The 27,956-nt window shown below is 43.0% G+C and overlaps 4 protein-coding genes across 7 annotated transcripts; 1 reads left to right on the top strand and 3 right to left on the bottom strand.

Annotated features, from left to right (window-relative positions):
* Positions 1 to 81: 81 nt before the first annotated feature.
* On the bottom strand, positions 82 to 13,008 carry LOC121718442 (heat shock 70 kDa protein-like). The gene is made up of 2 exons (XM_042103452.1): positions 12,950 to 13,008; positions 82 to 2,579 (listed from the first exon to the last, which is right to left on the bottom strand). Exon 2 carries the CDS (start codon positions 2,569 to 2,571, stop codon positions 745 to 747), a length of 1,827 nt encoding a protein of 608 aa, XP_041959386.1. The 5' UTR covers positions 2,572 to 2,579; positions 12,950 to 13,008; the 3' UTR covers positions 82 to 744.
* Positions 3,794 to 27,956, top strand: LOC121718436 (heat shock 70 kDa protein). Of its 4 annotated transcripts, none has more exons than XM_042103445.1 (3): positions 3,794 to 3,798; positions 11,323 to 11,332; positions 20,957 to 23,092. In XM_042103445.1, the coding sequence occupies exon 3, from the start codon at positions 21,118 to 21,120 to the stop codon at positions 22,873 to 22,875; it is 1,758 nt and encodes a 585-aa protein (XP_041959379.1). In that variant the 5' UTR covers positions 3,794 to 3,798; positions 11,323 to 11,332; positions 20,957 to 21,117; the 3' UTR covers positions 22,876 to 23,092. The 4 variants fall into 4 exon arrangements, with proteins under 4 accessions (XP_041959379.1, XP_041959380.1, XP_041959377.1 ...); XM_042103446.1 differs by lacking the exons at positions 3,794 to 3,798; positions 11,323 to 11,332 and adding exons at positions 19,376 to 19,534; positions 27,757 to 27,954 and having other exon boundaries at positions 20,924 to 22,797; XM_042103443.1 differs by lacking the exons at positions 3,794 to 3,798; positions 11,323 to 11,332 and adding an exon at positions 19,378 to 19,534 and having other exon boundaries at positions 20,924 to 23,092.
* Positions 10,319 to 13,087, bottom strand: LOC121718437 (heat shock 70 kDa protein-like). The gene is made up of 2 exons (XM_042103447.1): positions 12,950 to 13,087; positions 10,319 to 12,532 (listed from the first exon to the last, which is right to left on the bottom strand). The coding sequence occupies exon 2, from the start codon at positions 12,522 to 12,524 to the stop codon at positions 10,581 to 10,583; it is 1,944 nt and encodes a 647-aa protein (XP_041959381.1). The 5' UTR covers positions 12,525 to 12,532; positions 12,950 to 13,087; the 3' UTR covers positions 10,319 to 10,580.
* LOC121718439 (heat shock 70 kDa protein-like) lies at positions 15,917 to 18,789 on the bottom strand. The gene is made up of 2 exons (XM_042103448.1): positions 18,644 to 18,789; positions 15,917 to 18,198 (listed from the first exon to the last, which is right to left on the bottom strand). Exon 2 carries the CDS (start codon positions 18,188 to 18,190, stop codon positions 16,247 to 16,249), a length of 1,944 nt encoding a protein of 647 aa, XP_041959382.1. The 5' UTR covers positions 18,191 to 18,198; positions 18,644 to 18,789; the 3' UTR covers positions 15,917 to 16,246.

The raw sequence follows: 27,956 nt of genomic DNA on the forward strand, positions 1-27,956 counted from the left end.
TATAATCAATGGAAGTAGCTACACCAGACGAGATAGCGGCACGTACGTTCGAAAAAAATAGACCATTAATTTAAAATGGATTTTACGCGTCGCAAACGGAACGCTTCAGTTATGCGCCTGGTGTAGCTCATACCTTACAATTTGCGATATGATTCTTGAATGTGAATGATCTGATTCAGTTCAATATTCCAAATGTCTCTTTAATTTGTGCCACCCCTGACTGGTGAGCACGGCTGGTGCACAAGAAGCACAGCACCCCGACCGACTGGGAAACTCACCAATCAGAATTTCTGTGCCCCACTCGAACTACACATACCCACCAACCAGAAGTGGCACAGTCAAGGAGGAGGACATGAATATAAAAGACATAAATGTGACAAAATTAACTGAATGTTCTCTGAAGTTTTTTCAGGTTCAAAATTCATGTTTTCTGGTAGGTGTTTTCTTGACTCTTTTGACAATCATTTTACTTGTTTTGCTGTTGTATTCTGGGCGTTGTAATCACTGATCTATAAAGAACTTTATAGATCAGTGGTTGTAATCAGATGTCACTTTAGCTGGCTGATTTCATGGCTACCTGAATACATGATGACCCCTGGCTACCTGAATACATGATGGCTACAGGTTGCTTGTCTCACTTTGAAAACTAATGTTCTAGTCCACCTCCTCAATGGTGGGGCCCTGTTAACTGGCCCCTGGACCACTGTGTGCCTGGGCACCACAGTCTCCTGCTGGCATCCCTCCCTACATCCCTCCCTGGTGCAGTTTGGAGATGATGAATTTGCAGTCCTTCTCCAACTCCTTCTGCTTGTTCTCGTACTCCTGTTTATCAGCCAGTTCGTGGTTCTCCATCCAGGTAAAGGTCTGGCTGCACCGCTCATCAACTGCCTTAATGACGCCCTTCATGTGGAATACATAGGACTCCAGGGAGATCTTGGCAGCAATCGTCTTCCTCAGCATGTCATCTTCTGTTTTGTATTTCTTTGCATCCTGTATCATCTTCTCAATCTCCTCCTTGCTGAACCATATTATTTCAGCTGCGGCAGATATCTTCTTCTTCTTCTTGCCAGTGCTTTTGGCGACTGCCGACACATTGAGGATCCCATTAGCATACATTTCAAAGGTCACCTCAATCTGAGGAACTCTGCGAGGGGCCAGAGAGATCCCAGTCAGCTCAATCTTGCGCAGCAGGTTGTTGTCCTTGGTCATGGCTCCTTCTCCCTCATATACCTGGATGCTGTCAGAGCATGGGGTGATGGTTTTGGTATATATGTTGGGGATGGTGGTGTTGCGCTTGATGAGGGCAGTCATGACTCCTCCAGCCGTCTCGATGCCCAGAGACAGCGGGGCCACATCCAGCAGCAATAGGTCCTGGACGTTCTCAGACTTGTCGCCCATGAGAATTGCAGCCTGGACTGCAGCACCATAGGCCACTGCCTCGTCAGGGTTGATGCCCTTGTTCAGCTCCCTTCCATTGAAGAAATCCTGCAGCTGCTTCTGGATTTTAGGGATTCTGGTGGAACCTCCCACCAAGACAATGTCATGAATTTGTGACTTGTCCAGCTTGGCATCTCTCAGGGCCTTCTCCACAGGCTCAAGGGTTCCCCTGAAGAGGTCGGAGTTCATCTCCTCAAAGCGAGCTCTGGTGATGGAGGTGTAGAAATCAATGCCTTCATAGAGAGAGTCAATCTCAATGCCGGCTTGGGAGCTGGAGGAAAGTGTCTTTTTGGCCATCTCACATGCTCTGCACAGCCTCCTCAGTGCCCTCTTGTTCTGGCTGATGTCCTTCTTAAACTTCCTCTTGAACTCCTCCATAAAGTGATTCACCATGCGATTATCAAAGTCTTCCCCACCCAGGTGAGTGTCCCCAGCTGTGGCTTTCACCTCAAAGAAGCCATCTTCAATGGTTAGGATAGAAACATTTAAGTACACACCACCCAGGTCAAAGATGAGGACATTACGTCCACCACTTTTGCTTTTGACATTACGTTCACGTCCTATGTCTTTTTCCAGCCCATAAGCAATGGCTGCTGCTGTGGGCTCGTTGATGATCCTAAGCACATTCAGTCCGGCAATCATTCCAGCTTCCTTGGTTGCCTGACGCTGTAAGTAGCTGAAGTAGGCAGGTACAGTGATGACGGCATTGGTTACTTTTTGTCCAAGGTAGGCTTCAGCAATCTCCTTCATCTTGACCAGGACCATGGAGGAGATCTCTTCTGGGTAAAATGTTCTGTTCTTTTTTTTGTACTCCACTTGAACTTTGGGCTTTCCTCCATCACTGATAACTTGGAAGGGCCAGTGCTTCATGTCAGACTGCACAACGGGCTCATCAAACTTTCGTCCGATCAGACACTTGGCATTAAAGACTGTGTTGTTGGGGTTCATGGCCACCTGATTTTTTGCAGCATCACCAATCAGTCGTTCTGTGTCTGTGAAGGCCACATAACTCGGGGTGGTTCTGTTGCCCTGGTCGTTGGCAATTATCTCCACTTTTCCATGCTGGAACACCCCCACACAGGAATAGGTGGTACCCAGGTCGATACCAATGGAAACACCTTTTGCTGATGACATCTTGAATTCTGCACACACACACAATATACATTTTTGTATTAGTTTAGGACATAATCAAGATAGATCTTTAAAAATATGCATTGGTATGGCATATTAATGCATCAGTTTATTAATCTACATAAAATTTAAGACTTTTTATGTAGGCTAACCTTCTGATAGAAACACTACTGACATGAGTATTAAATGTTCTCGTCTACATGGCATAACTTTTTGATTAAAAACTCAAAAACCTATACGCGCCATTGTTGCTGACATGTCGAAAAGAAGAAAGCAACTCCATGTGAAACAATGTAAGGTTTTGAGTTGAGTAATTTTAAGTTGATTTAATTAAACAGTCAAACTTTACTTTGTTGGTCCGTGGATTCATTTTTTGTCATGTGGATTGAGCCCATAAATGCTCGGGAAATCTGTTCAAATGAAATTAACCTGATCCATCGGGGCGTTTTATGTAAATATTCTAGATTTAGATAAATGGCATCACCCGTGTGCAACGAATTTACTCTTTATAATAGGCCTATGTCTGTTCTGTTGTAGGCTATTAATGCAACGACCAGCAGTTATACAGCGTTAGTAAGAGGTGTAGGCTATTCATTCAGGCATAGCAGTACTTATTAAGGTGTGCAAACAAAAATGCACAGAAATGCAGGAAATGATGCCGTTTCGCTTCAAAACGTCTGAGCAAGACATGTCATCTCACCTAGATTCTACTATCAGCGTAGCTTACGTGACCCACAGTGACTCAAAGGAAAAGTGCCTTCTCTTTTGGAATAGTTATGACAGACAAACTGAGAGGGATAAATGGCAAGGTTTCACTTCTACACTGAAAAAAAGACTTTTTACCAGGTTTTACTACTGAGATGCATCTATACACTGAAAAACATTTTTACTTGATTCTATCATGCACATAGGTTGCACATGAATGAAATGTCTAAGTTTACATAACTGATTCATGCTGTGATGCTTACGCAACTTGATCAAGTCATATCACTGACATTGACTGAATTTATATGAAGTATGTAGAAAAGTTCAACGCAATTGTCTTATACAGGCATCATGGAAAGGCGGCAACCAAAAGCATTTAATATAGAAACTTTAATGTTTAAGGGTAACTTTATATTTGATCATCCGCAGACACAAGAAGCATGCAATGTAGTTAGTCACCTGTGTTATGGAAACATGTGCATGCTCAATACCTAACACATTCATGGTGGGAACAGCATGGCTAATCTCAAAGCATAACATAAGATAAAACCTGGCTCCACATTCTACTGGTCTCCTAGTCCTCTTTAAGAAACTCATTACTTGTTCAGTACTGTGCTTCACATTGATCTGACATGATTCTGTTGTTACTTTGAGATGAACCATGCTTTGTTCCCACCATGAATTAGGTATTGAGCATGGTATATGGAACACATCTTTTTCCTTACAATTTCAGGACGATTCCATTTTTTACTGAACGGTTGGCAACCTAACTTCCTAGGCTACTGCCGACTGCTCGCGCTTTCGTTTCAAAGGAGAGGCTGTTGGCGCGCTACGACTGTGCCAGTGCCAACTGTATGCCGGGCACACCCGGCAACGTCAGTGAATGTGAATTCGGGTAGGCAAGGCTATGTATGGAAGTTAAAACAATATCGGAACATATATTTAGTCGACCCCAAATAGGTTAATTTCACTTTTACATAGTCAAGAGGAACACAATCAAGAAAATGAATCTGAAGTACTGACGTTCCACAGCCTAGGCTAGACAGCAACATGTATTTGTTTCCTTGCTATAGCCAACCATTTTACCGATGCCTTGCCATATCTTATTTATCATACTTTACAGCAAAATTACCTACAGCACAGCATTATGGAATAAGTGCATCTGAAATCTACCCGTTTTAATGTGTTCATGAAGCCTCACTGCTTTTGAGAACTTAAAGTTTGCCTCCTGTCACCTAAGTCCGATCCAATACATAAATAGGCTATGCAAAAATGCGGTAGGCTATAGGCTAGGCTGTTATTTACTCACAGCGGTTGATGTTGTCAGGCTCCAGAATATTTAAGTTACAGTAACACAAACGTCAGTGCACTGTTGGCGACTCCAATGATTATGAATTCCCGCTCTAAAATGTTGGATTTTGCCATAAGGCTTTTCGATTTGTTTCAGGAACAAACAACACACCAATGACATCAACGCCCGTTCTGGAGTAACCAATCACAATAACATTACATTATTGGTACCAGAACACAGAGACTGCCTTAGATACTGTTCGTTATTTATTTAAGGGGCTACCGGAGGAGGTTTAGGAGCCTTAGTCAAAAAAGACGTGACCCTCCCTCGCCAGCAAGACATTTTTCTATGACTCTCCAAAGTGAGTGAGAAAAAACGCATGACCCTCCCCAACAAATTATTGATGCCTTCTGTACTGGGTCAATTTGGGAGCTTGCATGCTACCCACTCCTTCCTTGAAATGAAAAGGCTATCGTTTGCACAATTTCACAAATAATCACCGCGACCGAAACATACCTGTCAACTTTTTCCGGGTTTATCACGTAGGCCTAGGCTATTTTAACTTTTCCCCCCGCTGTCTTAGGAGGAGCTGCAGGGCCGTCGCAAGGGGGTGCGAGGCCCTTTTTAATTACGTGTATGAAATCGATAGCCTACTTTACACGTAGCCTAGGCTACTGTCGGTGCATTTTAATAGTAGGCTAATAGGCTACACCAGCTTGTCTTTAGGGGAAACTGTAGGCCTATAGCCTATAAAATTAGTTGAGTCACATATTTGGTCATAAGCCGTTTATCATAAGGTAGGCTTAATCACGAAACCAAGTGTAACAAAGGCGAGAACTGTGCTGAACGCTATTTGTCAATGAGCAGAAACACACGACATTCAAACTATTGATAAGATGTGTTTGTAACATTGGACAAATAAATGACATTGACTCGCCATATCCTGACTCAGAAAAAAAATCATTTTCTTGCCGCAAACTCAGCAATCATAGGCCAGCTTGCAGGTATCCTATATGCAAATAGTTTTTAATAGCCCATTCAACTTCGAAAAGCTTCGTTCACCCGATGACAGTCACTTATCGCAATTTCAAAGATCGGGAAGGTTTGTTCAATCTTGTTAAGTTTTAAATGCAGTATGTGTCCCCTTTGGAATTATATCTCGAGCCTATTAGGCTATGGTGTTATGTCCTGGGAGTCGGACCTGCCGGGTTGTTATGAGGAGCAATATGGGAGAGAAATTTGATGATCATCGTTGTTTTGAAACGTTAAGCCAAAGATCCTTCTGGTTAAGCTTTAGGCTGCAATAGGCGGTAATAAAGAATACACGCTTAATGTCACCTTTGGCCAGGTGCGAGGGCCATCAGACGCGAGGCCCAGTGGGCAACAGCCCAAATTTGGCTGTTTTCATGAATACAAAAGTTGGGTGACCCTCCCTCCTAGACTAAAAAAAGTTGGCTGACCCTCCCCTCAACAAAGAATAAAAAGACATGACCCTCCCCTATTTTCCTCCGGTGGTCCATTCGATAAATACCGAACGGTCCCTAACTAACACAGAGGGCTGTATATATAGGCTGACTCACAAATTCGTTAAGCAGTTTGAACAAGAAAATTAAAAAAATGCGTTAGCCTATTTTAAAATAATGTATTTTATTAAATAAAATATTCCTTGTATAATGGAATTTATTATTAAACCTAAGTGAGTAAGTCTATTGAAGGGTGGACTCATGCTGAACCACTGATAATGTGAAAGTGGATGAATTTGTCGAGGTAGTGGTGCCACTCAGGTGAAGGATGGCAGCAGTGAGCAAAGGAGCCAGCCAGCAAAATGGACAGACCAAAGCTGAGGTGAAGAAGGGTCATTCCCCAGGGTCAATGCAGGCCAGGGCTGGGCTCTGTTGTCCTCACAGGCCATGATGTTCAGCTGATGGTCTTCCTTGAAGAGCTCCTCTGGAACCAAGCCTTGGCTTGGTGGCTTCACATCATGTTACCTCAGGCTCCAGAGGACATTTGGTAATGGCTTGGTAGCTCTGGAGGGAGTCACCATCTGATGACCAGACTTTCCAGAGCTTTGGCCATCTTGTCAACTCCCCAGCCTGCCTGTATAGCGGCTTGACCACAGGGCTGGGTCCCGCTGTCCTCCCAGTCCATGGGCTCTTCTGCATCCATCGCCACGCCTGCCTGCACAGGAGCTAGGCCCCACAGAGGCCAAGCCATGCTGAACTCCCATTCCATGGGTTCCATAATATCAGTGTTAAACTAGAAATACCAAAAAAAAAACAAAATGGAAAATAAAAATTGCTATACGCGTCTTAAACAGTACTAGAGTAGTCACACAGAAGTAGAGTAGAATTGGAATGGTAGAATCTTGGCAGTTTTCTGACAAAAGGTGGCCATGGTGAAGATGTCATAATCACTAGGTGATGATGTCATAAAGACACCCTTTTTTTTCTCAAATTCTCAATGGATGTTCCATGGCATTCTAAAGTTCTGAAATGAAACTGTAGACCTACATTATACACACACACGCACTGGCACATGTGTATACACAGACACAGACACACATACAGTACATATTGTAAAAATCTAGACATATCACATAGTGACACATGATATGACCGCTGCATAACTGCAAAAATATATTTCCACAATGCGGATAAGAACTGTCAACAAAATAAAGCTGAAGAGGACATATTTTGACCCTTTTTCCACAATATTAAATACTTTCTTGGGGTCTTGCGTTGGTATTATCACAGTATTTTTAAAAGTGTGTTCAATGTATTCAGAAAGCACTGATAGGCCTACACAAGCTGAAATAGTTTCAAAAAGTGTGACTGTTTATTATAGTACAAAAATATAGGCAAAACCTCATCATAAGTGCCTTTAACCAGGGACGCTGCTCATAGAGAGGGTGCTGGTGGGGGGGGGGGGGGGGGGGGGATTGTTATGGAATAGATGTGATTTCTCTATAGACCCTTTCGACAAGGTAAACAAGAACAATGCTTGAACGTTCTATTTGGGCCCCAATCTACTTCCTCTGCATTAAGATAACATACTGTATGGAATGTTAAAAAGGAAGTCTTGTGGGGCCAACTATGATGCTGATAATGGAACACTCTTGAAAGGGTCCATTTTGGTGCATTTTAAGGTGACTGCACAAACAAACCTGGCTGAACTGAGCATTCTTAATCCATAGCATAATGTTACCGTGGCATTGTCTGTTGTCCCATTCACTTTTTCCTTGGTCATGTTTAATTGACTATGTGCCTAACTTACCCTACCATGACTTGGAGTTTGCTATTTCTATTATTTGGATCCAATGAGTGAGACCCAGTAAGTGTTCAAAATAAAACTTTAAGCTACGATATTCTCATGATAACGTAAGTGGAATGGATTTAGTGTGGACGCGCACATAAAGATGAGATGATACAGCGCACATTTTGCTGTGAAAATGTTCTGCCTTTTAAGAGCAGGTGTAGCCTAATCCAAATCACGGCCCAATTCATCAATTAGACAACAGAATCAGTAGGGTACCAGTTTTGTTTTATTGTACCAGGCCTATGTCAAAAGCAGGCTCAAATGAAGCTGGGAAGGATTAAAGACACAGTTTCCACACCGTGGTAATTAACCGTGATAATTGAGATATTTCAAATGAAAACGGTAATTGTTGTCGTTAACATTTTTATCATGGTTTACCGCTACACCGGTAATCGTTACATCCCTATTTAGTTATAAGGAAGCGAATGACAGTTCAGCATCCTGGTGGCTTGTGGATAGAAACGGTCTCTGTATCTGCTGGTACAGGTCCACATACTCTTGTATCTTCTACCAGATGGTAGGAGGGTGAAGAGACTGTGGCTGGGATGACTGGAGTCAGCGAGGATCCGCTTGATCTTTCTCCTGCAGCGCTGGCTGTAAAGGTCCTGAATAGTTGGTAACTCAGTCCTTGTAATGCGCTACGCTGACCTGATCACCCTTTGCAGAGCTTTGTGGTCATGGGCTGATACCATACCATGCTGTGATGTTGCCTGTCAGGATGGTAGAAACTGGTCAGTATTTCACTGTCCATACCAAACTTCTGCAACCGCTGAAGAAAGAAGAGCTGCTGTCTTGCTGACTTTGTGACCATACCTTTATGGTGTGACCAGCTCAGATCCTCGCTGATGTTAGTTCTAGGGAATCTGAAGCAGCTGACTCTCTCCACTGCTGTGCCTCCAATGTAGATGGGTGTGTGCTCCTCTTCTGCAGTCTCCTGTAGTCCACTATCATCTCCTTGGTTTTGCTGACACTGAACAGCAGGTTGTTGTCCTGGCACCAAGATGTCAGGGTTGCCACCTCTCCTCTGTAAGCACTCATTTTCACTCGTGATACAGCCGATTATGGTGGTGTCATCAGCAAATGTAATGATGCCGTTTGAGGTGAGTTGCCATAGAGATAGAGCGATAGGTGATTGTACAACGAGTACAACAGGGGGCTTAGCACACATCCCTGCAGGACACCAGTGCTGTGTGTTAGAGTGGAGGAGATGATGTTACCCAGCTGTACCCCCTGTGTCCTGTCAGTCAGGAAGTCAAGGATCCAAGTGCACAGGGATGAACAGATGTTCAGGTCTCTCAGTTTCATGATCAGCCTGGATGGAACTACAGTATGGTGTTAAAAGCGGAACTGTAGTCGATGAAGAGCATCCGTACATAGGTGCTTTTCTTATTCAGGTGATAGAGAGCAGTGTTCAAAGCAAATGGTATTGCATCGTCTGTGGAACATTTTGGCCTATGTGGGTCTAATGTAGAAGACAGGGAGGATGTAATATGATCTTTAACTAACCGCTCAAAGCACTTCATAACTGAAGTGAGAGCAACAGGGTGGTAATTGTTAAGACAGCTCACTGTTGATTTCTTAATGACTGATGGTAGACCTCTTCAAACACGCGGGCATAACAGACTGAAGCAAGGAGAGATTAAATATGTCCATAGAGACCTCAGCCAGTTCAGATGTACAAGCCTTGAGAACAGGACCTGGGATGTTGTCAGGTCCTGGAGCTTTATGAGTATTCACCTTCCTAAGTGATTTACATACATCTCTTTCAGATAAATGAGCAGCAATCTTGCTCTAACAGAGACTCTGACCTGATTTCTTATGGGATATTTGTATTTCAAGTTCTTATGGGATATTTGTATTTCATTTATCCTTTATTTTTCTAGCAGAGACCCACTAAGATCTTAATCTCTTTTTCAAGGGAGCCCTATTTGAACACAATGCTGAACAACACAGAGTAACAAAGGACAATGGAATAATACACCATCCTAATGGTAGCTCAAAACATCACACGAGTTGGTAAACATCAGTTCAGTTGGGGAGCAGCATCGGATATGCTGACAGTAGCCTACTTTTTCATTTGTCTTTCATTTTCATTCTAACTAATGAATGACTAATTGCAGCCCTAGTGATCAGATTAACATTATTACATTTTCTGTGTGGCCTGACTAATTTTGTGTGCAGTAATTTTGAGTGGTCTGTGCGCGCACGCGCACAGCTTAGAGGGAACATAGGTCATATCCCAGGGCAACAATCTTAGATGTAAAAACATTTTTATTTACATGTAAAGTGCAGACAGAGGTATTTACCATTTTGAAAAAAAGAAAAATGATAATATCTTATGTCATGATATTACTGATGCACCTTCAACTAGGCCCATCCCTCCCTATAAATATTCATGCATCATGCCCGACCCACCCTATACATATTCAAGTTAAATAAATTAGTACAAATATAATGCTTTTCCTATCGATTTCTGTACATTATTTTCAAGTTGGCCTTTTTGTGGGTAGCCAGCTTATGGATTTTTGATTAGCCTAGTGGTTATTCCATAAATAAAATACATTTTTCAACACTTTTCAACTCATAGAATTGAACAAATAAGAACACTGCACTCAATGCAAATGAGACATTTCAAAAGTCCAGTGCATGTCTCTGTAATGAGATTCATGTGCATTTCATCATGTGCATTCCAAAGTCTATCTTAGTCAACCTCCTCAATGGTGGGGCCTTGTGAGCTGGCCCCTGGGCCATTACGTGCCTGGGCACCACAGCCTCCTGCTGGCATTCCTCCAGGCATCCCTCCCTGGTACAGTTTGGAGATGATGGGGTTGCACACCTTCTCAAGCTCCTTCTGCTGGTGCTCGTACTCCTCTTTGTCGGCCAGCTGGTTGTTCTCCAGCCAGGAAATGGCCTGGTTGCACTTCTCAACAACTGTTTTCTTGTCCTCCTCACTGATTTTGCCTTTCATGTTCTCATCCTCAACGCTGCTCTTCATGTTGAACGCATAGGACTCCAGGGTGTTCTTGGCAGCAACCTTCTCTCTCTGAACGTCATCTTCTGCTTTGTATTTCTCTGCATCCTGCACCATCTTCTCAATATCCTCCTTGCTTAACCTGCCTTTGTCATTTGTAATGGTTATCTTGTTCTCTTTGCCAGTGCTTTTGTCCACTGCTGACACATTGAGGATTCCATTAGCGTCAATGTCAAAGGTCACCTCAATCTGGGGGACTCCACGCGGGGCCGGGGGGATCCCAGTCAGGTCAAACTTGCCCAGCAGGTTGTTGTCCTTGGTCATGGCTCTCTCTCCTTCATACACCTGGATCAGGACCCCGGGCTGGTTGTCTGAGTAGGTGGTGAAGGTCTGGGTCTGTTTGGTGGGGATGGTGGTGTTGCGCTTGATGAGGGCAGTCATGACTCCTCCAGCCGTCTCGATGCCCAGAGACAGCGGGGCCACATCCAGCAGCAGTAGGTCCTGGACGTTCTCAGACTTGTCGCCCATGAGAATTGCAGCCTGGACTGCAGCACCATAGGCCACTGCCTCGTCAGGGTTGATGCCCTTGTTCAGCTCCCTCCCATTGAAGAAATCCTGCAGCTGCTTCTGGATTTTAGGGATTCTGGTGGAACCTCCCACCAAGACGATGTCATGAATTTGTGATTTGTCCAGCTTGGCATCTCTCAGGGCCTTCTCCACGGGCTCAAGGGTTCCCCTGAAGAGGTCGGAGTTCATCTCCTCAAAGCGAGCTCTGGTGATGGAGGTGTAGAAATCAATGCCTTCATAGAGAGAGTCAATCTCAATGCTGGCTTGGGTGCTGGAGGACAGAGTTCTCTTGGCCCTCTCGCATGCTGTGCGCAGCCTCCTCAGTGCCCTCTTGTTCTGGCTGATGTCCTTCTTAAACTTCCTCTTGAACTCCTCCACAAAGTGATTCACCATGCGATTATCAAAGTCTTCCCCTCCCAGGTGAGTGTCCCCAGCTGTGGCTTTCACCTCAAAGATGCCATCTTCAATGGTTAGGATAGAAACATCAAAGGTGCCACCACCCAGGTCAAAGATGAGGACATTACGTTCACCACTCTTGCTTTTGTCCAGCCCATAAGCAATGGCTGCTGCTGTGGGCTCGTTGATGATCCTAAGCACATTCAGTCCAGCAATCACTCCAGCATCCTTGGTGGCCTGGCGTTGTGAGTCATTGAAGTAGGCAGGTACAGTGATGACGGCATTGTTTACTTTCTGTCCCAGGTAGGCCTCAGCAATCTCCTTCATCTTGACCAGGACCATGGAGGAGATCTCTTCTGGGTTAAATGTTTTGTTCTCTCCTTTGTACTCCACTTGAACTTTGGGCTTTCCTCCATCACTGATGACTTGGAAGGGCCAGTGCTTCATGTCAGACTGCACGACGGGCTCATCAAACTTTCGTCGGATCAAACGCTTGGCATCAAAAACGGTGTTGTTGGGGTTCATGGCCACCTGATTTTTTGCAGCATCACCAATCAGTCTCTCTGTGTCTGTGAAGGCCACATAACTCGGGGTGGTTCTGTTGCCCTGGTCGTTGGCAATGATCTCCACTTTTCCATGCTGGAACACCCCCACACAGGAGTAGGTGGTACCCAGGTCAATACCAATGGAAACACCTTTTGCTGATGACATCTTGAATTCTGCACACATATAGAAAATTAGAATAGAATAATTAAAAATGATAATATCTTATGTCATGATATTACTGATGCACCTTCAACTAGGCCCATCCCTCCCTATAAATATTCATGCATCATGCCCCTCCCTCCCTATAAATATTCAAGTTAAATAAATTAGTACAAATATAATGCTTTTCCTATCGATTTCTGTACATTATTTTCAAGTTGGCCTTTTTGTGGGTAGCCAGCTTATGGATTTTTGAATAGCCTAGTGGTTATTCCATAAAACATGTAATTGCAAATGTGGTCATGTTACATTTTTATAGCCTAAATAACATAGGCCTAGTAAAGAACAAATATTGTGGCTTTTGGTTCTTTGCCTCATGCTAATGTGTATATAGGCCTATCATTTTGTGACATAACCTAACATTTACTCACAGTAGTTGAGATTATTTTGAAAGTTGCTTCGATGGTAAATTCGTTTGAGGACCAATTCTGTTTGTCTTCTTTCTTCTTCAAGATTATAGCCTGTCCCTTGCTGCTTTCCTTTCTTTCACTTCTGGACAGCTGTCTGAAGTTCCTATTTATATCTAGGTACACCGCACTCCAGCAGGTTCTGGAACAATCATCCAACTCTAACCAATAAAATCGCCTCCTGGTCTGCACTGACCAATACGATTGCAGTACGTTGTGCAGATCGAAAAAAAAATACACTACAACAGCTGAGACTTTCCAGCAGCTGTTAGAACTTTCGTGAACTTTGCAAAATCCATCTGAAGTGACAGCCGGTTCCAAATAGATTGTATCGAAATTAAACAAATTCAGGCTAAGCTCTTAAGACTTTTAAATGGTAACCTAGTGGCCATTTATTAACAGTCACATCGCCGAGGTTCATATTAGTGTAAATTAGGCTATGCGTGTCTTCGCATAATATTCCCATATTGTAGGCCCTATTAGGTTTTTTTTCTTCAGGTTCTTAAGAAATATAGGCTACCTACCCCATACTACACAATTGAAGATGGAAAGCCACTCGTCAGTTCTAATCTAGGTTTTTCATTAGGCTAGGCAGACAGATGTTTTTTTTATTATTATTCCCGATCAGACCCGATCGTAACCTACGATAATATATGCATGACAGAATTTCTGGAACATTCCCCCTTTATGTTGTGGATGGTTATCGACAGACAGTCTATACGAACCATGGTGTAATCGTACCGTAGCCTATAGGCCTATAAGGTAGGTAAAACTGATCCTGATGAACTGAATCAATGTGCCCAGGTTCTTTCCCGTGCACTGACAGGAGAATGCCTGTAGGGGGCACAAGTGGCATTTTTGTTGTGGTCGGCCAACTCAAACACAATTTCTGAAAACACCTGTCTAAGAACATACATTACGATCATGTAACTGATGCACAATAAACCATATCCAACATGCAAATAGCCTATGCTTCTGCACATCCAAGTCCATCCAAGTATTGATAAAAACATAGAATTCTGCTGGTATCCTCAATAGAATGTATTATGCGGTTTTCCTTATTAGTCAGGTAAGATTTTATACAGAAATCATTTGGCCTCACTTAGCCTACAAGACTGCTTGTTCGCAGTGAAAAAATATCTAACCTTTACTCATAGTGGTTGAGATAGTAGGCTACATTAACTTCATCTTCTTCTTTCAGATCTAGATGGTAGAATTTATTCTAAGATTGACTCTGATTTTATTTTATTTTGAATAAAATAATCTTTTGACCAAAAAACAACAAAGGACCAACACATAGAGACCAGTTACATAGTTGAACACTCCTTCCCTTTCTGAAAATATTGGCGGATTACATGTCATAGATGATCTCATGAACTTCAGGAGACTGCAGAGTAGTACATGTCTCAGTTGTGAACAAGCTGGTACATGGAGTTGGTTCTTCTAAGTGAACACCAACAGCTGACTTCTGTCTGAGAGCCATTTTTTCTGTTTACTAATACAAGATGAAATAGAAGTATATTTTTGCCACACTGTTCTGCTATAGACACTATAAAATGAATGCGGTGTTGTTATGCATGCAATGCAACTAATCAAATACCATCATGGAGGGGCCTGACAGTCTACAGAAAGGAGATCAGGAAAGAACATCTAAAAACAAGATGAGGAGTTGCATATTGCATGATGTTTTTTGCATCTCCCAGACAATTAAAAATAGTGATTTTTGTGATTTTGTAATTCTAAGGTTTCGGATAAAATACAGTGAATACTTTAAATTATATAAATGGACATATAGCCTAACAGTATATCTCTGGTGACTGCAGACCCTTGTTCATATCTCAGAGTGTTGAAGAAGTTGACATATGTTGATATTATGTAGGAGGACCAAGATATGGTGACCCTCTGCCTTGATTGGAAGTTGTCTAGTTTTGTTATGTAAGCAAGCTCGCAGACAGGCCCAACCCGATCATAGGGCGACAGTATTTGTAATTCAAAGACTGAAGTATAAAAGCTAGAAGTGATACCAAATGAAGAGCTGTTTGGGATCGGAGTTGAGCCAAAAGATTTGGATCAATGAAAAGTGCCAGAATTGCCATTACAACAGAGCCTACAGTGTTGCTGTTTCAGATTATCGTCAACCAGTGTCCAGGCTTGGTCAAAGCTAGAGGCGTTATGAGTTGCTAGACACTTTTAAAAATATACCTTCATTTGTTGAATGGACTTTTTGTAAAGCCCACAGACCGTCAAGGTTGACCAATAATAAGCACACAGTGCCTTCCATTGTCTAACAGGCTACATACGTTCATGTGAAATAACCTGCAATCCAGCAGATTTATGAACGTAAGATTATAATTTTCTTATACATGTTAAATAATTTAACTTTAAACACTATTTTCATGTAATACAAAGTTAACGATTCATGGTGTGAACAAAACAGGAGACCATGAAATTTAATTTTGTATAAAAATTTACTTTGGAAACCGCAACCAAGGGAAAACAGTTGACCATTTTTTTAAAGAACAATAAAAACATCTCAAAATTAGTAACATAGGAAGACAGTAAATCACAATACACCAAATATATGACATCTTGTTCCAAATGATGAAAATACCTTTGTGTAGAGTGTTTGTGTAGAATAACATTTTATTAGGCCTGTATTCTGCATTACAGATTGACCGCTAATAAGGGTGGTATAAGACCATCAAGATGAAATTGTTCATTCACCAAACTATCCCTTCTAATCTGTGGAACTGGCCACATGAAAAAGGCTTTTATTTCAAATATTTTAAAAATAATTGTAACTTATGAATTGAGACTAACATTTTCTCACAGCTGTGTTAAATAATGTACACTATTACATTTTAAACACTATTTCATCATCCAATAAATATCAGGTTAATCATGGTGTGAACAAAACAGGAATCCATGAAATTTCATTGTTTTAGACAAATTTAATTTACATGTAAACTGCATAGAGGTTTTTGCATTTCCCCTGGGGATCAATAAAGTATCTATGTATCTATCTATCTATCTATCTATCTATCTATATCTAATTGTTGGCCATTTTTTAAAGAACATCCCAAAATGAGTAAGACATGAAGACAGGAAGTAAATTACAGTACATCCAATATATTGACAATCACAAGTAAATAAGTCACAAGTATTAACACTGTAAAAAAATATACAAATTTCAACAAATAAACAAAACATTTTGTGAGGAAGTTTCATGTGCATTTCAACATGTGCATTCCAAAGTCCATCTTAGTCCACCTCCTCAATGGTGGGGCCCTGTGAACTGGCCCCTGGGCCACTGCGTGCCTGGGCACCACAGCCTCCTGCTGGCATTCCTCCAGGCATCCCTCCCTGGTACAGTTTGGAGATGATGGGGTTGCACACCTTCTCAAGCTCCTTCTGCTGGTGCTCGTACTCCTCTTTGTCGGCCAGCTGGTTGTTCTCCAGCCAGGAAATGGCCTGGTTGCACTTCTCAACAACTGTTTTCTTGTCCTCCTCACTGATTTTGCCTTTCATGTTCTCATCCTCAACGCTGCTCTTCATGTTGAACGCATAGGACTCCAGGGTGTTCTTGGCAGCAACCTTCTCTCTCTGAACGTCATCTTCTGCTTTGTATTTCTCTGCATCCTGCACCATCTTCTCAATATCCTCCTTGCTCAACCTGCCTTTGTCATTTGTAATGGTTATCTTGTTCTCTTTGCCAGTGCTTTTGTCCACTGCCGACACATTGAGGATTCCATTAGCGTCAATGTCAAAGGTCACCTCAATCTGGGGGACTCCACGCGGGGCCGGGGGGATCCCAGTCAGGTCAAACTTGCCCAGCAGGTTGTTGTCCTTGGTCATGGCTCTCTCTCCTTCATACACCTGGATCAGGACCCCGGGCTGGTTGTCTGAGTAGGTGGTGAAAGTCTGGGTCTGTTTGGTGGGGATGGTGGTGTTGCGCTTGATGAGGGCAGTCATGACTCCTCCAGCCGTCTCGATGCCCAGAGACAGCGGGGCCACATCCAGCAGCAGTAGGTCCTGGACGTTGTCAGACTTGTCGCCCATGAGAATTGCAGCCTGGACTGCAGCACCATAGGCCACTGCCTCGTCAGGGTTGATGCCCTTGTTCAGCTCCCTCCCATTGAAGAAATCCTGCAGCTGCTTCTGGATTTTAGGGATTCTGGTGGAACCTCCCACCAAGACGATGTCATGAATTTGTGATTTGTCCAGCTTGGCATCTCTCAGGGCCTTCTCCACAGGCTCAAGGGTTCCCCTGAAGAGGTCGGAGTTCATCTCCTCAAAGCGAGCTCTGGTGATGGAGGTGTAGAAATCAATGCCTTCATAGAGAGAGTCGATCTCAATGCTGGCCTGGGTGCTGGAGGACAGAGTTCTCTTGGCCCTCTCGCATGCTGTGCGCAGCCTCCTCAGTGCCCTCTTGTTCTGGCTGATGTCCTTCTTAAACTTCCTCTTGAACTCCTCCACAAAGTGATTCACCATGCGATTATCAAAGTCTTCCCCACCCAGGTGAGTGTCCCCAGCTGTGGCTTTCACCTCAAAGATGCCATCGTCAATGGTTAGGATAGAAACATCAAAGGTGCCACCACCCAGGTCAAAGATGAGGACATTACGTTCACCACTCTTGCTTTTGTCCAGCCCATAAGCAATGGCTGCTGCTGTGGGCTCGTTGATGATCCTAAGCACGTTCAGTCCAGCAATCACTCCAGCATCCTTGGTGGCCTGGCGTTGTGAGTCATTGAAGTAGGCAGGTACAGTGATGACGGCATTGTTTACTTTCTGTCCCAGGTAGGCCTCAGCAATCTCCTTCATCTTGACCAGGACCATGGAGGAGATCTCTTCTGGGTTAAATGTTTTGTTCTCTCCTTTGTACTCCACTTGAACTTTGGGCTTTCCTCCATCACTGATGACTTGGAAGGGCCAGTGCTTCATGTCAGACTGCACGACGGGCTCATCAAACTTTCGTCCGATCAAACGCTTGGCATCAAAGACGGTGTTGTTGGGGTTCATGGCCACCTGATTTTTTGCAGCATCACCAATCAGTCTCTCTGTGTCTGTGAAGGCCACATAACTCGGGGTGGTTCTGTTGCCCTGGTCGTTGGCAATGATCTCCACTTTTCCATGCTGGAACACCCCCACACAGGAATAGGTGGTACCCAGGTCGATTCCAATGGAAACACCTTTTGCTGATGACATCTTGAATTCTTCACAAAAAATATACAAAATATAAATGATTTTTAATATACAATGAATTCTGCACAAAATATATACAAAATATAAATGATTTACAAGGTAGATATGTAGGCTAATGACACTAATGCACTATAAACGAGTTTTCCAATATACTGGCATTCTTTCAGGTAAAGATACAATACACTGATCACAAACGTTTTATGTTGCCTTACCTATACTATAGGCCTGGGCTACCTGTTCTATATACTGCTTTCCCCAGCTTTATAGTATCATTGGATGAATTATTCCATAAAACCTCCAAAAGCAAATGATATGTAGTCTTGCTAAATGTCATAATCTAAACACCATTTATCAATGTCTATGCATTAGTCTACAAGGCTGTTATCCCCACCTCCAATGCCAGCAGTAGCCTAAATGTAATCATTTTTGAGACATAACAACATAATATTTACTCACAGTGTCTGAGGTTATATTGAAAGTTGTCTCGAAGGTAAATGTTCTAGTAGTAAAGTTTTGTCCTGCCTCTTCTTCTTCTGCTTTTTCAGAACTGCACCGCCTCTTCCCTCTCGTTCACCTCTGTCTGGATACTGCGATTAACACCTTTCAGACGTTCTAGTAGCCTATATATCTCAGCACACGCACTCCAGCAGTTTCTGGAACACTCAGCTAACTTTAGCCAATAAAATCGTGGCTATGTGCATTGACCAATAAGAGCTACGGACACACCCACACACTAAAAGCTGAGACTTCGAATAGAAGATTCTGCCGCTCCGCAGAAGTTACATAAGTTACATAAATTATCATGCCTAGGCTACCAAATATATGTTGAAGTGTTGAAATTAAACAGACAATAATTCTAGGCTAAACGTAGCATCTTGTTTATTAAACGACGCTCTGCTCCGATCAGAATCAATTCAGTAGGCTAGTGTCTTGGGATAAAGCGAAAGAAAATGAAATGTTTGCAACAACAAGAACACAAACAAAGAATGACATTAACTTCCATTTAAAAATAATCCATTAATAACAGTAATGTCGATGACAAATAATTTAATGAGTAGGCTGGTTGAGAGCATTCTCGACAAACCGAGGTGCATCAGGAATATTCTACACGCTTCTGGAAACGTCTCGACAGCTGAATGAGCAAACTGCAACATGATTGGTCCGAAACAGCTGCACTTACAGAGCTTTCCAGAATCTGCTAGAATGTAGCGCGCGGAACTATAAAGACGGTGGGCTTCCACTGGGTTTGACAGTTCACTTGAATAGTTCTAGATCTAGACATCTTATTCCGAATTCGGCGGAGGACCAAGGGATTTCGACGTTAAAGTCTTCTTCTGACGATCAAAGGTAAGTCAAAGTGGATCGAGTTGCTCTTCACTTTGAACTCGATTTCTTTTCAAGTAGCCTAGGCTATGTTGTACATTGTAATGTTATTTATGACAAAGGACAGCGTTATACCTTAAAGTTATAATAACGGTAAATTATTGTTAACGTAACGATAGCTCATGAAATATTGCTAAATGTTACCGTAACTTTACCGGTCAGTAGGCTAATGTAACGTTGAAAACAGGCTATGTTCAGACCAGACCAGAGCCCTTGAGTCGAGAGATAGGCTATAACGTTAGGCGGCTTTTTTAGCTTCAATTTTTACATTAGGCATAGCATTACAATCCCATGGAGTAGTAAGACAGTGTTTCAATAAAGTCCACGGCGCTGAAATCGCCACCGCCACCGCGTTTCTGCAACGTCTTAACATAACTGCTAACGTTAAAGTTAAACTTCTCAGAAAAAAGGGCCAGTTGACTGACCATATCCAAAAACCATCAGAATGGAGACATACATAACGTTATCTTTGCGCGGAGAAACATTTGTTTTAGGCTACCATCCACTTTGAGCATAGTGAGCTATATTCATGCATGTAACGTTAGTTAAACTAAAGTGTTAACGTAGGTTATGGCACCAATGCGTTTTGCTGCCAGCAGTTTCTCAAATAAAAAAAAAACGCCCTGGCCATCTTTTCTTGTCAAAAAAGACGCCCAGTCTTAATAGGCCTACATGCTGCTGCACTGAAAATGCCACAGGAAGGAACAATTAAACAAAACAGTTAAGGATAGTTAATGTAACGATGAGGAGATGTGTGGAATGGGCCATTGACTGTAGCCTAGGCCTAGTTTCTATGGTTTGATTTATCACATATTTCAAGCAGTGCTGGTCTCCTTGGTAACACGTCTGTGTCCTCCAGAGATCATACATCATTTAATGTTTAATGTGGATGCTGTGTGTTAATTAATTGACATTAAATGTAAATTAGGCCTATAACAGTTTTTATCAAATGAAAAATATTGCAAAGGTTTTTTCCATTCAACATGATGGTATTTAAGTAGGCTAGCTAATTAAATGGAAACATGTAGACCTATCTAGACTAGTCTATATTAAACAGAAACATTTAGCCTAGGCCCATCTAAACAAAAAATGGAGTTGTTTTCTTCTTTTCGACATGTCCGCAACAATGGCGCATATAGGTTTTTAATCAAAAAGTTATGCCATGTAGACGAGAACATTTAATACTCATGTCAGTAGTGTTTCTATCAGAAGGTTAGCCTACATAAAATGTCTTACATTTTATGTAGATTAATAAACTGATGCATTAATATGCCATACCAATGCATATTTTTAAAGATCTATCTTGATTATGTCCTAAACTAATACAAAAATGTATATTGTGTGTGTGTGCAGAATTCAAGATGTCATCAGCAAAAGGTGTTTCCATTGGTATCGACCTGGGTACCACCTATTCCTGTGTGGGGGTGTTCCAGCATGGAAAAGTGGAGATCATTGCCAACGACCAGGGCAACAGAACCACCCCGAGTTATGTGGCCTTCACAGACACAGAGAGACTGATTGGTGATGCTGCAAAAAATCAGGTGGCCATGAACCCCAACAACACCGTCTTTGATGCCAAGCGTTTGATCGGACGAAAGTTTGATGAGCCCGTCGTGCAGTCTGACATGAAGCACTGGCCCTTCCAAGTCATCAGTGATGGAGGAAAGCCCAAAGTTCAAGTGGAGTACAAAGGAGAGAACAAAACATTTAACCCAGAAGAGATCTCCTCCATGGTCCTGGTCAAGATGAAGGAGATTGCTGAGGCCTACCTGGGACAGAAAGTAAACAATGCCGTCATCACTGTACCTGCCTACTTCAATGACTCACAACGCCAGGCCACCAAGGATGCTGGAGTGATTGCTGGACTGAATGTGCTCAGGATCATCAACGAGCCCACAGCAGCAGCCATTGCTTATGGGCTGGACAAAAGCAAGAGTGGTGAACGTAATGTCCTCATCTTTGACCTGGGTGGTGGCACCTTTGATGTTTCTATCCTGACCATTGACGATGGCATCTTTGAGGTGAAAGCCACAGCTGGGGACACTCACCTGGGTGGGGAAGACTTTGATAATCGCATGGTGAATCACTTTGTGGAGGAGTTCAAGAGGAAGTTTAAGAAGGACATCAGCCAGAACAAGAGGGCACTGAGGAGGCTGCGCACAGCATGCGAGAGGGCCAAGAGAACTCTGTCCTCCAGCACCCAGGCCAGCATTGAGATCGACTCTCTGTATGAAGGCATTGATTTCTACACCTCCATCACCAGAGCTCGCTTTGAGGAGATGAACTCCGACCTCTTCAGGGGAACCCTTGAGCCTGTGGAGAAGGCCCTGAGAGATGCCAAGCTGGACAAATCACAAATTCATGACATCGTCTTGGTGGGAGGTTCCACCAGAATCCCTAAAATCCAGAAGCAGCTGCAGGATTTCTTCAATGGGAGGGAGCTGAACAAGGGCATCAACCCTGACGAGGCAGTGGCCTATGGTGCTGCAGTCCAGGCTGCCATTCTCATGGGCGACAAGTCTGAGAATGTCCAGGACCTACTGCTGCTGGATGTGGCCCCGCTGTCTCTGGGCATCGAGACGGCTGGAGGAGTCATGACTGCCCTCATCAAGCGCAACACCACCATCCCCACCAAACAGACCCAGACCTTCACCACCTACTCAGACAACCAGCCCGGGGTCCTGATCCAGGTGTATGAAGGAGAGAGAGCCATGACCAAGGACAACAACCTGCTGGGCAAGTTTGAGCTGACTGGGATCCCCCCGGCCCCACGTGGAGTCCCCCAGATTGAGGTGACCTTTGACATTGACGCTAATGGAATCCTCAATGTGTCGGCAGTGGACAAAAGCACTGGCAAAGAGAACAAGATAACCATTACAAATGACAAAGGCAGGTTGAGCAAGGAGGATATTGAGAAGATGGTGCAGGATGCAGAGAAATACAAAGCAGAAGATGACGTTCAGAGAGAGAAGGTTGCTGCCAAGAACACCCTGGAGTCCTATGCGTTCAACATGAAGAGCAGCGTTGAGGATGAGAACATGAAAGGCAAAATCAGTGAGGAGGACAAGAAAACAGTTGTTGAGAAGTGCAACCAGGCCATTTCCTGGCTGGAGAACAACCAGCTGGCCGACAAAGAGGAATACGAGCACCAGCAGAAGGAGCTTGAGAAGGTGTGCAACCCCATCATCTCCAAACTGTACCAGGGAGGGATGCCTGGAGGAATGCCAGCAGGAGGCTGTGGTGCCCAGGCACGCAGTGGCCCAGGGGCCAGTTCACAGGGCCCCACCATTGAGGAGGTGGACTAAGATAGACTTTGGAATGCACATGTTGAAATGCATATGAAACTCCCTCACAAAATTGTATTTGTTGAAATTTGTATATTGTTTTTTACACTGTTAATATTTGAGACTTTTTTACTTGAAAGAAGATTGTTAATATATTGGATGTACTGTAATTTACTTTCTGTCTTCATATTTTACTCATTTTGGGATTTTCTTTAAAAAATGAATAACAGTTTACTCTATGCAGTTTATATGTAAATTAAATTTGTTTGAAACAATGAAATGTCATGGATTCTTGTTTTGTTCACATCATGATTAACCTGATATTTATTGGATGACTATGAAATAGTGTTTAAAGTGTAATAGTGTACATTATTTAGAACAGCTGTGAGAAAATGTTAGTCTTAGTTAGAAGCTATAGTTTGGTGAATGAACAATTTCATTTTGATGGTCTTATACCACCCTTATGAGCGGTCAATCTGTAATGCAGAATGCAGGCCTAATGAAATGTTATTTAAAACACTCTACACAAATTTATTTTCATCAGTTACAGGTTATTTAATATAATGATATTGTTATGTATTAGACATTGTTATGCATGTATTGTGCCTTTGGGACACATGAGGGTGCACCCCATTGATCTCCCTTTAAAAGGTGTCTGACAACTATTAGTATCTCTGGCTTTTGCCAAGCCTATAAATAGAGCTTTTATAATTCAATCAAATTTAAACCTTTGAGTTATAAATACCGTCGGGCTGAACAATTGCACGGAATGGCCAGCTAGCAGTAGTGAGGAGGTGTTTGCTGAATGTGACAAAACATGTTATGCGCTTGAAATCACGTAAAATCCCTGAATGTGCCTTTCAGTGTGTTCTATACAAAAGCTAATTTCCAAAAAATCACTATTTTGCATTGTCTGGGAAATGGGAAAAAATCCTGCAACATGCAACCCATACTCATCTGGTTGTCTCACTCCATAGATAGATAGATACTTTATTCATCCCAACGGAAATTTTAAGCATCCAGCTTACACAACCATAACCATCTCCTTTCTGTAGACTATCGGGCCCCTCCACCCACTCTTTTCACCTGATAGTAAAATTGATTGGTTGCATTCCATGCATAACACAATACAACATTAAATGCATTAGTGTCCATGGCGGAGCAGTGTTGCAAAAATATGACTCTATTCTGTCTTGTAATATTTAATGTTTAACAAAAAAAAGAAGACGTTCACTTAGAAGAGCCAGCTCCATGAAGCAGCTTGTTCACAACCGACACATGTACTACTCTCCTGCAGTCTCCTAAAGTTTATGTAATCGGTCTATATGACATATTCAGCCAATATCTTCAGAAAGGAAAGGAGGTGTTCAACTATGTAGCCGGTCTTTATGCGTTGGTCCTTTGGGTTTATTGGTCAAAAGATTAAAATCAAAGTGGTCTGAAATCAGAGTCCATTTCAGTATAGATTTGAGGCCTACTCAATCCCAATCTGAAAGAGGAAGATGAACATCAGTACAAGCAAATTGACTATCGAGAATACATGATGAGATCTCAACCACTATGAATAAAGATTAGATATTTTTTTACTGCCAAGCAGTGAGTTGATATGTTAACTAGATCAAATGGTTTCTGTAAGCCTAGCCTACCTGACTAATAAGGAAACCCCATAATAGGCTATGGAGGATAACAGCAGAATTGTATTTTTTTACATTTTATTATTATTAATGTGTCTTCACTTAAAAATATAGACTAATTCTTTACATGTTGAACATGGTTTATTGTGCATCAATTACATCATTACGTATCGGCCTCGAAACTGTTTGAGAACTCAACCACATCAACAAAACATATCCTGTGTGCCCCCTTCAGGCTTTCTCCTGTCAGTGCACGGGCAAGGTTGACCCAGCTCACGCGAATGGTAAAACCAATAGCACCAGGATCCATTAGCCTAGACTTTTTGTTAATACCCATCCACAAAAGAAAGGGAAACTATTCGAGAAATTCTGCATGCATGCCATCATCGTAGGTTACGATCAGGTTGTGAATGAAAGGAAAACCTGTCTGGGTGATACTGTTAAAGCTCAAAGATGGCTTTCAGATTCAAATTTGTGGGTTCTTCACATTTGTATGGGGTAGGCCTATGTATTGCCAACCTGAAGAAAAATCGAATAGAAAAGCGTAAGCCTACTTCTGTTAAGGCTTTAGGAAGAACACAAATAACTTCACTAATAATGAAGAGACGGTTAAATGGTCAATAATCTTTACAAATTAGCCTTCTAATTTGCTTAATTCCAACACAATATTTGCCACACCGTCACCTCCTGAAAGTTCACGAAAGTTCTGACAGCTACTGGAAGCACTGGAAGACTCAGCTGTTGTGTATTTTTCCGTCTGCGACACCTACTGCAATCTTATTGGTCAATGAAGACCGAGCAACGATTTTATTGGTCAGACTTAGATGACTGTTCTAGAAACTGCTGGAGTGTGGTGAGCTGAGATATATATTGGAAGTAGCCTAGGTGTTCGGGAGAGACTGAAGTAAATGAGAGGAAAGCAGCGGGGATTGGAATACAGAGAGGAAGCAAGAAGACGGATAATTTATTTGTAGGTTACCACAAAAAAGCAACTTTCAAGATAACGCCAGTCACTGTGAGTAAATGTTAGTTTATGTTGCAAAATGATTTAGGCATTCGAGTGGGGCTAGAAAGCCTGTAGACTGAAGTTGAGATATCCTAATTAGAGAAATGAATTCACGATATGTTTTTTCCCCATGCTTTATTGAACTACAAAGCTCAAACATAATATTTGTTATTATAACCTTTAATATGATCACATTTGCTGTGACATGAGCTTTATGGAATAGCCACTCAAAAATCCATAAGCTAATAGACCTAGCCTAGGCTACTTGAAAATTATGTACAGAAAGCAGTAGCAACATTGATTTGTACTCATTTGTTTTAACTTTTGATATATTGTTGATGGTGCATCAGTAATATCATAAGATATTATCATTTTTAATTATTCTATATTCAAATGTTCAAAATGTGTGCAGAATTCAAGATGTCATCAGCAAAAGGTGTTTCCATTGGTATCGACCTGGGTACCACCTACTCCTGTGTGGGGGTGTTCCAGCATGGAAAAGTGGAGATCATTGCCAACGACCAGGGCAACAGAACCACCCCGAGTTATGTGGCCTTCACAGACACAGAGAGACTGATTGGTGATGCTGCAAAAAATCAGGTGGCCATGAACCCCAACAACACGGTCTTTGATGCCAAGCGTCTGATCGGACGGAAATTTGATGATCCCGTCGTGCAGTCTGACATGAAGCACTGGCCCTTCCAAGTCATCAGTGATGGAGGAAAGCCCAAAGTTCAAGTGGAGTACAAAGGAGAGAACAAAACATTTAACCCAGAAGAGATCTCCTCCATGGTCCTGGTCAAGATGAAGGAGATTGCTGAGGCCTACCTGGGACAGAAAGTAAACAATGCCGTCATCACTGTACCTGCCTACTTCAATGACTCACAACGCCAGGCCACCAAGGATGCTGGAGTGATTGCTGGACTGAATGTGCTCAGGATCATCAACGAGCCCACAGCAGCAGCCATTGCTTATGGGCTGGACAAAAGCAAGAGTGGTGAACTTAATGTCCTCATCTTTGACCTGGGTGGTGGCACCTTTGATGTTTCTATCCTAACCATTGACGATGGCATCTTTGAGGTGAAAGCCACAGCTGGGGACACTCACCTGGGTGGGGAAGACTTTGATAATCGCATGGTGAATCACTTTGTGGAGGAGTTCAAGAGGAAGTTTAAGAAGGACATCAGCCAGAACAAGAGGGCACTGAGGAGGCTGCGCACAGCATGCGAGAGGGCCAAGAGAACTCTGTCCTCCAGCACCCAGGCCAGCATTGAGATTGACTCTCTCTATGAAGGCATTGATTTCTACACCTCCATCACCAGAGCTCGCTTTGAGGAGATGAACTCCGACCTCTTCAGGGGAACCCTTGAGCCTGTGGAGAAGGCCCTGAGAGATGCCAAGCTGGACAAATCACAAATTCATGACATCGTCTTGGTGGGAGGTTCCACCAGAATCCCTAAAATCCAGAAGCAGCTGCAGGATTTCTTCAATGGGAGGGAGCTGAACAAGGGCATCAACCCTGACGAGGCAGTGGCCTATGGTGCTGCAGTCCAGGCTGCAATTCTCATGGGCGACAAGTCTGAGAACGTCCAGGACCTACTGCTGCTGGATGTGGCCCCGCTGTCTCTGGGCATCGAGACGGCTGGAGGAGTCATGACTGCCCTCATCAAGCGCAACACCACCATCCCCACCAAACAGACCCAGACCTTCACCACCTACTCAGACAACCAGCCCGGGGTCCTGATCCAGGTGTATGAAGGAGAGAGAGCCATGACCAAGGACAACAACCTGCTGGGCAAGTTTGACCTGACTGGGATCCCCCCGGCCCCACGCGGAGTCCCCCAGATTGAGGTGACCTTTGACATTGACGCTAATGGAATCCTCAATGTGTCAGCAGTGGACAAAAGCACTGGCAAAGAGAACAAGATAACCATTACAAATGACAAAGGCAGGTTGAGCAAGGAGGATATTGAGAAGATGGTGCAGGATGCAGAGAAATACAAAGCAGAAGATGACGTTCAGAGAGAGAAGGTTGCTGCCAAGAACACCCTGGAGTCCTATGCGTTCAACATGAAGAGCAGCGTTGAGGATGAGAACATGAAAGGCAAAATCAGTGAGGAGGACAAGAAAACAGTTGTTGAGAAGTGCAACCAGGCCATTTCCTGGCTGGAGAACAACCAGCTGGCCGACAAAGAGGAATACGAGCACCAGCAGAAGGAGCTTGAGAAGGTGTGCAACCCCATCATCTCCAAACTGTACCAGGGAGGGATGCCTGGAGGAATGCCAGCAGGAGGCTGTGGTGCCCAGGCACGCAGTGGCCCAGGGGCCAGTTCACAGGGCCCCACCATTGAGGAGGTGGACTAAGATGGACTTTGGAATGCTCATGTCAAAAACTACAAATTGAAATGCAGGAGAACCTTCACCATAGAAACATTCATTTGGTTATTGAAACTTGTATATTG

The sequence above is a fragment of the Alosa sapidissima genome, chromosome 9, assembly GCF_018492685.1.
Source record: "Alosa sapidissima isolate fAloSap1 chromosome 9, fAloSap1.pri, whole genome shotgun sequence".
NCBI classification, from domain to species: domain Eukaryota; kingdom Metazoa; phylum Chordata; class Actinopteri; order Clupeiformes; family Clupeidae; genus Alosa; species Alosa sapidissima.